This window comes from Hoplias malabaricus, chromosome 2 (assembly GCF_029633855.1).
Source record: "Hoplias malabaricus isolate fHopMal1 chromosome 2, fHopMal1.hap1, whole genome shotgun sequence".
NCBI lineage: Eukaryota > Metazoa > Chordata > Actinopteri > Characiformes > Erythrinidae > Hoplias > Hoplias malabaricus.
In genome coordinates this window covers 37,366,557-37,378,424 of record NC_089801.1, presented here as the reverse complement: position 1 = coordinate 37,378,424, position 11,868 = coordinate 37,366,557, and the positions used below count along the sequence as shown (strand labels likewise).

Genomic DNA, 11,868 nt, shown 5'->3' with positions numbered 1-11,868 from the left:
ATGTAAATATTGCCATGGTTCCAGCAGTGTTCCTACACGAGTGTGATCTGATCATTATCTGTTATTAACCTCCATTTCATCCTAAACTGTTTTCCGCACATGCTACCATGGTTCAACATGGTTTGTTTTTCATTTCTGCTAATGTTAATCTAATGCTGTATAAAAATGAATAAACTGGACATCAATCATAAGCCCCAAATCCCTAAAGTGTACATACTGCTGTTTTAAACCCAGCTGAGTGACTAGCGGCTAATTACAGCTTCTAAAATGGATTACCCTCCAGCTCTTGTGGTCTACTACAACTGACACAACACTAACTGAACAAAACTGGACAAACCACTGAGCTGTGCTCTTACTGTCCAGCCTTAACCCAGCGAGCCTCAGGGAAGTGAGTGGGGAATGTGGTCTGGACGTGGGCTGAGGGAGGAGCGGCCATTACGTCACAGACAGCCTTTACAGCAGCTAACTAGACACACGCCAGGCCACAGATAGCGGGAGAGAGAGAAGAGGCAGAGGCTTTGGTCAGACACCAGCTAAACATTTTATTGTCAAAAGACACAACAGCGCATAGGGGAATTGTTCCAAAGTGTATTTACTGTCTGGTAGCATTGTCTATAAAATTGAGGGGAAGCTCATAAATAGCTATAAAATAGAATTATGTGTTAGCGATGAGTTAATGGCAATTCAAAACATTTTAAACTTTATAAAGGAGGAGGAGACATCAAAAGTGGATGAAAAAAAAACACAGCATTAAGCAATAGCGCTTATTTAGTTGTTATTTTTATTTTTTGTTAAAAAAAATGTGTAACATACAATATGTCCCTAAATTAACCAGTTTATGCTTCACAGAGTGGGCCCTCCACATGGGGTTGGACATGATTAAACTAGGTTTAGTGCTAAATCTCTTGTCCAGGCCACTAGGTATCGGCATAACATTAGAATCACTGGAGGGAATGACTGATCACTCATCAGTTCATGAGTAAAGTCATGTTCTTCCACTTTGAATTTTCTGCTGAAAATGTATATTTTTACCAATTCGTCTTTTTTAATACAAATAGTAGCTTATGAGTAACAGCATGATACACCGCAAGTCTGTCTACAGTGTAGATTGTACAGTTCTTAAACAAACTTAAACAACAACAAAACCCACAGGGAAGTCTTTCCATCATTTTGGTTTCTTCATTGTAAGAATCAAGTGGTAATTTCTTCTGACATCAGATCCTCTGAGTCAAAGACTATCAGACAGAGGGAGAGAGAGAGAGATGGGTGTGTTCAGCTTCAGTCATGGCTGTGGTCAGCAGTGAGGGGAAAAATGGAAAGATTTCCAACACACAGTAATGACAGCCCTCTCTCGCTACACACACACTGTTTTGAACTCTTTCTTTAAAAGGATTCTATCAGAGAAACACTTTCTGAAATCATCTCCAAACTAGCATTCCCAGTAAAACTAATGCTAATTTTTCTTTAAAAAATAAATAGAAATATCAATTAAGATGGGCTTAAATTTTCATGAGTTCATTTCTTGTTTTGATGGTGCTGTGATTGTAGTGTTTTTTTAATGAAAAGTAAAATATAAAACAGTTTAATTAAAACACAGGGGTCCAATTCACTTCTCCTGGATGTCAGGTCTTTTATGATATGAACTGAATCTCTTCAATACAACTGAATATTTTGTCTCATTACAAATTTCAGGGCTCAAGGAAAATCTGCTGGCCCTGGGTCAGCTGTTTTTAACAGTGTAAATCCAGTATTAGTCTCCATACATTTTGATATGACATCTCAGACTAAGAAACCCACAAGAACTCCACCTGTCCAAATCTCCACCAGATCAACAGGATTCTTTCATAAAAAATGTTTTTATTGACTAAATTTAATGAACATGTGAACAGATATTTCTAAAAGAGATGAAGGAGTTACTGAATCATCTGGAAGAGTGTATGTTTTCATTCTCTCTGGGTATGTGTGGGTTAACTATATCTACTAGGTAATGCTTTATACACTTGTTAAATCCCATTTACAGGAGGAACACCTCGTAATACAAAGTGTAAGAAACAACAACAGGAACAACATCATCAACAACAACAACAAAATAAACACACAGAGTTCAAACCATTTGCACAAATGCATCTCAGAGTCGAGGGGGTGTTAGAAGAGTCTTCTTTGTCCATAAGAGGAGGGAGAGGTAAAACAGTCACTAAAATGACGTTATCAACAGCAGTGAATGGATATAACATCCGTACATCCGTAATATAACCTCCAGTCTTCATTACCAACACCAAGCTATAGTGCCTCGGCATGACCAGAAGAGGCCGTTTTTTTTTTTGGCACTCCCATTTTTGATAACTTCTGAGGATTTAACAGTGTCAGTATCCAGAGACCCAGTGAACGTATACACAGGTCACTGGGTTCTGGTGCTGTAGACCCTACTTTACTTAGGAGTTAAGATAGAAATGAATGTATATAAAGTTATAAAGTATTATACATACTGTTTACACATACAAGATATAGTCCAGTTTCTTCTGGAAGATCAATAAAATACAGCCATAAAATGCCTAAAGATGAAGGTGCATTCAGAGTTAAAATGCTGCTTTTCTTTAACAGCTTATTATTGTGTGTAATGTTTGTGTGTGTGTGTGGGGGGGGGGGGGGGGGGGTTAAAATAAAAAACAGAGTTAAGGCTTTCCTGCCACCCTGAAACCCCTTTTGGTCAAACTTCAGTTTTCCACACCTGCACAAAATACCTTACATTTTCACTAACTACCACAGACAACCATCCAACAACTCTGAACTTTTAGAAAAGACTACAATTTTAAAACATTCTCGGGATTTATATGCTCCCAGCTCCAAACCTCAAATCCAGCTCCTTGCTATGGAAGTATTTACCGAATCTTGTCCCAGTTTAGTAATCACCAGTTCCCAGTGTTAGTTAGGACTCCCTCAATCACACAACACAGCCAAGCTCAGAGAGTGAGGCGAGGGTTAATAAACACATGAAGCCAGCCACTGCTTGTTTTTGAACTGCTGCCAAAAACAAAGTTAATGGTGTGCAACACACTCAGAGGAGAACACTAAAGGCCCTGTTTTGTTAGTCTTACACACGCACTTAGTCTTACACCGAGGCTGGTACCTTTTGCAACTGCCTTTCTTAAGTGGCTACAATCGCTGGAAATTTTTGAATGACACAAAAACAAATCAATCACAAGCCAAATGCCACAACGCGAAACCAGTATAAAACAATTCACATAAGAATGTGTGCACAGAACTAGAGTCAGGCAAACTCTGTTGCTGAGACCACTGTTGTGCAAACAGACATCCAAGTGGTCTTGTATCATACTGAGTAATGGTGGAGTAATAGGGCCATCTAACCCACTCAGAGAAAGGACCCTCAGATCTTGGACTCCTGAGGCATTCCCACAGATCAGACTCACAATCTGTTTTAAATCTTGATAGCAATGTTAGATCATTCTACTGTGCTGGGGACCCATTCTTCTGCACAGCTATAAAGTCCTCCCTGCTCCAGTTCACAGGGAGTGAGGAGGCCAATGAGACCTGGGATCAGGGATTACAGCAAACCGGAGCTTAAAATTATTCTAGGTGAACTGTTTTTAATTAGTGTTCTTTACCATGGTAACAGACACATTAATACATGTAGGTGAACTCAACTGTCAGATCTGACCCGAGAACAACAGTCTGATGGGGCTTCCACTGCAAGATCTCTACAACTCTCAACTAGACACTTTGGCTTTGCTTTTTCTAGTCCTTGCTCTCTTGTGGTTCCAAGCAATCCGACTAGGGACGACATGGTGACGTGTAAACCTGGCAAAGCCTGCTGTTCCTGTTAGAGACTTGATGCAGAATACAGCAGAAAAGCACCAAGAGTGAGCTCCAAGTGTTTAAGTGTGTGATTCATGAACATTAACAGTTTGTAAACACTGAGAACTTGAGCGTTATCTTAGAACCATATAGAATAAAACAGTGTATTTTATATATGAGGGTCTAGGTGTCAAAACTGGATTCAAGTTCTGGATTTGAATATATCTAGAACTAAACTGGAAACTCCAGTGCAATTTTATTTGAGGGCTACCTTCATTTGGACTTTATAGCACATGCAAGCACTGTCCGCTCGTCACAACGCCTTTTGTGTCATAAAATCTTTTTTCTTGGGAATACAGATAGAAACTGTACAAAAATATTCAAATATTGCTTAATAACTTGTAGTTTTTTAAAGCTTGTGCATGAATTATGAAACCCCTTGATGGTAGCCTTCACATAAAGTGTTAAAAAACCCTAGAAGTCTTTAAATCTATGCTGGGCGCGCTGGAAGATCTCCATACATATGTCCATGAAGCTATAAACAAGCTCAAAGAGCATTAGTCCACTCACATTAGAACTGAACAATTGGAGGGATGCTAACCCAAAGATTTCAGGGCACAAACACATTATCCCTGTTCGTTAGAATGGAAAACAAATGGAAACGCTCTTCTGGAATCTGATTTGGGATGCTAGACATCTTCCTACAATGTTCCACTCAAAAAAATCATGCCAACATCCAGATAATGCAGATAACTGGGAGAAGTCGACTCCTGCGGTGTGAGGTGCTGGATTCCTGCTTGAACTTAAGTCTCTAGCAGAGCAGTTTTTATACAACAAATCACCAAACAGACACCTGTACCGTCATCAAGGTTTCAACTTGTCCCTCAGGGAAGACATGTCCAAACCATTTTAGTTTCTACCGTTTGTTCCGAATCCTCCTGCGTGTCTGTTTCTCCATTAACCGGAGCTCAAACACTTAGTCCAGGTCACTCCTCCTCATTTGGAACAGCATGGACTTGCGCAAGTCCTGACGACCTTCTAGTCTCATGCAGTTCATTTTAAAGTCATGAAAGCCATAGTCTATGCACCCTTAAAAATATTTTTAAAGCTTTAAGCCAATGGAAGCCAACTTTCCAAAATGTAATCTGCCATACCTGAAACAACCAATCAGGATCAGACCAAGGATTCTCAGCTCCAGGCACCTCTTTATCATTGAAACTTATCACAGGCTGTGATGGAAACAGAGCTCTCTATAGGTTTTTAAGGTGTCGAGGCATTTTTGCACATAGTGTCTGAATTGTAAAATGATTCCCAAACTGGCTTGAAGCTACTACAATGTACTTGTAAAATGTAGTGAAGAATGTAGTTAGGGCTGAACGATTTGGGCAGAATATCAAATTGCAATTTTTCTGACTAACAATGTGTGGTTCCAAAATGCAAGACTTATGAGTTAGATAGATAACCTAATGTTGACATTTAAATCATGTTATGACTCTGTTCTAGATAACACTGGCTAAAATTAAATTGACAGCTCTAAAGATATGAAAACTGCACTCTTTCAAAGGGAGTATACAGTTTCAATATAAAAACAGTTAATCTGTCAGCTATAGCCATAGGTCACTACACCAGATGAGCATAGCAGTGCGCACTGCAAGATTCTTACAACTAGACAGAGTTAAAAACAGCTCTATATACTTAAAAACAAAAACCCTAACATTCACTGTAATAGACTTTATTCATGCAGCAAGAACTAAAAAGTGCTGCCAATCAAATTGTGTGGATTTGGAGTGTGCTTGGTCTCCTGCTCTGCTGGTTTGCTTATGAAACTGGTGAGTTTGTAGGCATGTAGGCTGATGAATCATTTTTACTGATTCATTCATATTGAAATATTATTGAGTAAGACACACAGTATAATAATAAACAGGGCGTAAGAATCCATTTTGGTCACAGCCCAGCTTGTTATTTCATCCTCAAGTTGTTCCTTAATGGAACACTAGGTAAAATTTTGGTACGTTTTCCCGCAACCTTCCTCCAAAACTTACACAATGCAATTTCTGCAGTGTTGAACTTGGAGGAGCGAAGACAGAGAGTCCTATTACACCTTAGTGGAGCACCACAATGATTTTAAAGCTCTATTTTCAAGACAAAAACACTACCTAGTGTTGCTATAAAAGCTGGACTAGGTCTTCAAAGCAGTAGAGCCCACACATTGCTGAGAATCAGGGGTAGTGCCAAGGTACGATGGACTGATTGGTTGTATCAAGTCTGAGACAAAGCAGATGTTACTGGACACAGTTGGGGATTGATGCTTTTGGTGATTCCGTGTTTTCGTTTCCTACACCGCCGCCTCCCCTTCCTCTCTCTCCTCCTCGCCCCACATCCCAAACCTCATCTCGTCCTCCTCCACAGATGCTCTGAGGTTGGGGTCTTCTTCGTCGTCATCGTCTGCGTCCAGCCCCAGCCTCTCTCGGACCTCGTCAAGCCCGGGCTCGCCCTGGTGGTGCCGCAAGTGCTTCCTGAGGGCGACGGTGTCCTGGAAGGCGCGACGGCAGAGTGGGCAGCGGGTGGGCGGCTCACCCGTGTGGATGCGCTGGTGCTGTTTGAGGTGCTGCAGGCGGCTGAGACGCTTGCCGCAGACGGCACAGACGTAGGGCTTTTCGCCAGTGTGTGTGCGCCGGTGTTTGCGCAGGCCATCCAGGTGGCGAAAACGAGTGCCACACTCAGAGCAGGAGTAGGGCTTCTCACCCGTGTGGATGCGCAGGTGCGTCTTCAGGGCACCAGATTCACGGAAGCGGCGGCCACACACTGCGCAGGGGTACGGCTTCTCGCCAGTGTGAATTCGCAGATGCTTCTTCAGGCTGGAGACCAGGCGGAAGGTTTTGCCGCATTCCATGCACAAGTGAGGACGATCGCCTGGAGCCTCGCCCATCAACTCAGAGGCAGACCGCCGCCTTTGGACCTCAGGGGATGCCCCAGGGCTGCGGGAGCCTGACCCTGAGGCCTCTCGCTGGGAGGTTCCCAGTCCAGAAGGCCCCTGTGGAGGAGGTGGGCTCCTAGATGAGGGGCCATTATGAGAGCCAGAGGAAGGAGGAGTAGGTGTGGATTTGGGTGGATGGCTGTGAGGACGAGAGCCACGTGCCTCTTCCTCCACCACGTGGATGTAGCCAAGGTCACACACGCCCTGTGCCGAGCGCTCACCCTCACTCCTCACACAAACCTGACCCGAGGAGCTTGGACCCTGCTCCTCTTTCACTGGATAGGGGTGGTGGGGTGCAGGGTGGGACAGACGTCTGTCACTCATCTCACCTGGGAACAGTAGAAGTTATCAGAAACATACTCTAGTACAGTGCACTTTAACTTAAAAGGAGAAGTCAGGCACCATTCACATTTAGAAAATTTTACACTTACCCTAGATGTAGTTGATTAGCTAAGACATGCTTGGAGTCAGCATTTTTCTTCTTTTATTTCAGCAAAGAAGTTGAATGCTAACGTTGCTAACAAAGACTAGAACCCAGTAGTCACCCAAACAGACCTTTTCTGTAATGTCACCTCATGCATCCGCTGCATCCTAAAACACATCCACTAGTCCGAGACCTTAAAACCTGAACATTGCTTGGGAGAAGATTTGCATGACGTATATATTTACAGAAACTACTCTTTGTTAGCAACATTAGCCTTGCAGTTCTACACAATTGACACTAAATTCAAACAGGAAATCGATTGACTACATCTAGTGTAAGTTGGAAAGGGATTTGATTTTTCAACAAACTATTCCTTTAAACTGAGTTTGATATTTTCACTGTCCAAAGAAAAACATGCATCTCCATTTTTGTAATTATTTTTTAATGGAATTTTATGTTCCATAATTTGTACTTAACACTTTTCATGATGAATGGACCAATAGAAATGAAATAAAATAAAATATTTTCACACCAACTTCGACTGAAAGTTAAAGGGAACGTCTATAATTGTGGGGAAACGCAGTTCTATGCTCTGTGTCTTTTAAGGTGGAACGGTGTGTCTGACATGGGAAAAAATTTCTTGTACGTTGATGAAGTTTACCTTGTCTGTAAGCTCTTATTCACTGTTTGAACCACCACAGAAACTCATTTGTAACTCAAGTTGTTTAGTTTTGTAGCACTTAATCCAGTTAGTAATCTCCAGAGTTTGGAGACATTTCCCTTTTATAGGATCCGAAACAGCAAAAACAAGTCAATATTACCCACCATGGGACAGGAATAGAGCAATACTCATTTCGGTGCAAGCTTTTCAAAGTTTGGAGCTCTCTCCATTGTCTAAAAAAAAAAAAAAAATACCTCAGACGCGTCTGCCATGAGCAGAGTGAGTGAGAGAGAGAGAGAAAGCATACCGGCCAGATACAGTTTTCTTTTTTCTTTTTTTACTCATTTACAGACACTGGTGAGCACTTTGAGCACGCAAACAGACTGGAGAGATCACACATGGTGAGGAAAAATTTTATAAAATTATGTTTTTTTAATTCCAATCGTGAATTTCGCCATCAAGATTTTTTCTTTCTCCTGTGAAGATACTTGTTGGGAAACTTAGGTTTATCTTTGGACAGCAATAATGTATTTATTTTGTATTTTTTAATGTATTAAATAATTTTTCAATAATAACTGCCTATAATACTCCTGTTCTTATACCTGTAGCAAAATATCATAAATGATTTCCTAAAATAGACCAAATGTCATCAGAATATTTGGGAATGTTCTTGAAATATTAAATACTCTCTAGAGAAGCAAAAGGGTGTTTCACGTCCTAGCAATTCAGCCTTTTTCTGAAGTTTCTGAACCTAAACCTGACCTGTGCGGACGTCGTGGCAGATGTTGGCAGAGTGGACGCTGATGGGGTCGTAGTAGCTGTTGGTCACTGTGCCGTCAGGCTGGATGGAGAGATGGCAGCTCTTGAAATCGTCTCTGGAGTCGAAGCCATGTATGGCGTCTCCGAGTGCTCCGCTGAGCTCTGGTTCTCCGGAAGCAGCGCCAGAGGAAGAGGTGAAACAGCGGGGGTCCGTGGGGGTCTCGCCTGCGGGTCTGTGGCTCAGGCGAACCGAAGGTTGTGGGGGTGGGTAACCATGGTGTCCGGGCAGTGGCGGACCACTGAATGGACCCTGCAGCTGGTCGATGAGTTTCTGAGCACTGCAGAGGCACTCCTGCAGTGTCTTCATCTCCCTTTCAGACACCTCTAGTTGGACCTTCAGCTTCTCGTTCTCTTGTTCCTTACACCGCAGTTCGCCATGGGTCTCTGACATAACAGTCACAATCTCCCCCAGCAGAGTGTCCACCGCCGCTGTCAGAGCGGAGCGGATCGTGGGCCCCAAACGAGAACGCAGGGAAGTTATGGTCAGGGTCACCTCGCCCTTCTCACCTGCACAAAACACAAGACAGAATAAACACCATCTTCCTTTACACAAGAAAAGCAACAGCCCCTGACTAAAGATGGACTAGTGTAGTGGACACACATGCACACCACTCTTTGTGCAAGTTTGGAGGCCACCACAGTTTCATACACAAAAGCTCAGGTAGTTAAACCACTCTGAATTAACTGAGTCCTTTTGAAAGACTGGGGTAGTGTAGTTTTTCCAAACACCATGAGAGCATGGAATTGAATCCCAATCTTATGAGTTGAAGCAGAAAACATCACATTTTCAACAACCCTTTCTGGAAACCAAATGCTCTGTAACATTTACACGTCACGGTTTAGTCCCTAGTCGGTTCTCTTAGAAACATGAGAGAGAGCATGGACTAAAACAAGAACCGGTTCCAAATCAAGACTAAATTTGCCTAAAGGAAAACTATTAAAATCCAGAGTTGAGTTGAGCAGAGTACAGTAGAGTAGGTAACCTGCAGTGGAAAAGAGCCATAAGAGTCCCTGGACAAGACTGGAGCAGTGAATAACAACAGTCTTCTACACCGTAGACGGGGGTTCAAGTACCAGCTTAGGCAGCTCAACCTCATACTACACTAATAAGTGTCCTTGGGCCAGATTATCCACAATGCATTATACTCTACCTTTGTAACATGTTAATGTAACACTTCTACACTTACCTCTCCCTGTGGCTTTGCCCGGAGGGTTGATGATGGTATGTTTGCGGTGGGACCCTCCTCCTTGGTGGGGGTTCATCCTCGCGCTCTCCGCCGCGTGGCCTCTCTTGGAGTTCATTGCAGTGGGGGCTTTGGTTTCAGAATTAACGGCGCTTATTTGGAACAACCATCCACAAACAGCGTCCCTTTCTGGGAGAAGGTTCGAAGCATCCAATAACCCGAACCCGAACCCGAACCAACTGCAACAAACACCAAGTCAAATAAACACACAAACACAGGCGCGCGCACACACACGGACTGGCCCAGTGTTAACGGGGCGCGCTTATCTCCGCCCCCTCGCCGTCCCGTGCATTCCCCTCAAACCCTCTAAACTCTGTTATTAATACTAACATTGGTGTTAAATCACTGAAAGTAAAAAAATAATACGACTCGAGCTCATCCACGATCATAAAAACGGCAGAGGACGCTTCTGACTTATGATTGGTCCAAAAATAACCGTCGCACTGGAATTACGCACAGAGCCATGAGCTCTGGGTCGAGTTCCAAATTGATTCGTGCTCCCTATCTAGTTCACTATCTAGTATTCATAAAATAGAGCCTCCTGCAGCCAAATCGGTCAAAAGAGATAAGTTTAGCGTTCGGTCACACGTGTAAAACCCCGCACTGTGGACTTAATGCACTCTGACGATGCAAAAGCCAACATTTCATGTGCACTACATAGTGAACTAAATAGTGGGTTAAGAGTCATGCCTGTGTATTAACGACATTTCAGTGTCTACACAGCGCCCTCTACATTTTACTCACCGTCAGCTCACACTGGGCCCCTCGCTCAGTCCCCTGAGGACCCCTTAGCAGCCATGGTCTCTTTCTGAAATGAAGGTTATTAGTAAAGTTTTCATCCACTATTCAGAGTTTGCATTCTTCCAGAAAGCCTTTCCACTAGGAACATTGCTTTGCAAATTTGGGGAAGTCAAGCCCTGATTGTGGCTGATTAGACGAGAAACAAGAAAACTCACATTCACACCTGTGGACAGTTACACACACTCACCCAGTCACATATATTCAGACCTGTGGATGGTTTCACACAGTCATTCATTAACACACATTCAAACCTTTGGACAGGTTCACACACTCAATCACTCACAAATGTTCAAGAGCATTTCATCTGTGGATATTGAAGGAGGATAGCACGGGGGGGGGGGCAGTTTCATCAAAGGAATTTTCAGGGATAGATAGGTTCCCATGTGGTGTTTTCGTTCACAGCTATGTAAATACAAAGAAAACAACTACAATGACACCTCTCTCTGTTGGTGATGGGACAGTATTTAAATTCTCTTTCTTTCTCTCTCTCTCTCTCTCTCTCTCTCTCTCTCTCTCTCTGTCAGTTTCTCTCTTTCAGACAGCTCTCACTCTTTTACACTTCATAAGTTTTTTTGTTATTCATTTCTCATTCCATCACTGGCTGGAAGCCAGTCCATCACATTCCAGGCTGTGGAGCAGTGGGACTGTGTTCTCTGGAATCATGTTTTCTTCTGGTCAGTGTGCTGCTGCACCTCAGCCTCATTCTATTGAACATCGATCCAGAGGAAGAGTTCAGACACTTGTTACAAAAAGATGTCCACAGTTAACGTGAAGCCTAAATCTGCTATCTACAATTCTGTGTTTAGACATGAGTCCTATTTCTATCTCTGATCTTTGGCTTAGAGGAATCAGTGACTGATCCTGAGGGATCTTGAGGGATTTACAACATCTTAACTCTCTCTTCTTTCTCTCCTTGTCCAGGAGGGAACCGAACTCAAAGACTTTATGAAGAAAATCTCCTTTAGTAAAGCCTGCTAAAAGGTGAGAGACTACATTTAGTGAATGTCCGCTTCTAAAAACTGGGCTCTTCAAGAGGAGTCATGTCTCTATAGAGAGATCAGCCATAACATTATGACCTCTCTGCCCATTCTCTCACGGACAATAGCGAAGCACTTTGTAGATCTATATT

At 42.8% G+C, this 11,868-nt stretch overlaps 1 protein-coding gene across 1 annotated transcript; it reads right to left on the bottom strand.

Annotated features, from left to right (window-relative positions):
- Positions 1–785: 785 nt before the first annotated feature.
- si:ch1073-224n8.1 (uncharacterized) lies at positions 786–10,330 on the bottom strand. Its single transcript, XM_066659726.1, has 3 exons — positions 9,882–10,330; positions 8,638–9,201; positions 786–7,119 (listed from the first exon to the last, which is right to left on the bottom strand). Exons 1-3 carry the CDS (start codon positions 9,994–9,996, stop codon positions 6,149–6,151), a joined length of 1,650 nt encoding a protein of 549 aa, XP_066515823.1. The 5' UTR covers positions 9,997–10,330; the 3' UTR covers positions 786–6,148.
- Positions 10,331–11,868: the final 1,538 nt, after the last annotated feature.

Coding starts and splice junctions, on each gene's coding strand:
- si:ch1073-224n8.1 (XM_066659726.1), bottom strand. CDS start 9,996: ATGAACTCCAAGAGAGGCCACGCGGCGGAGAGCGCGAGGATGAACCCC. Junction 9,202..9,881: donor GGGCAAAGCCACAGGGAGAG/GTAAGTGTAGAA, acceptor TGTTTTGTGCAG/GTGAGAAGGGCGAGGTGACC. Junction 7,120..8,637: donor CTGCCACGACGTCCGCACAG/GTCAGGTTTAGG, acceptor TACTGTTCCCAG/GTGAGATGAGTGACAGACGT.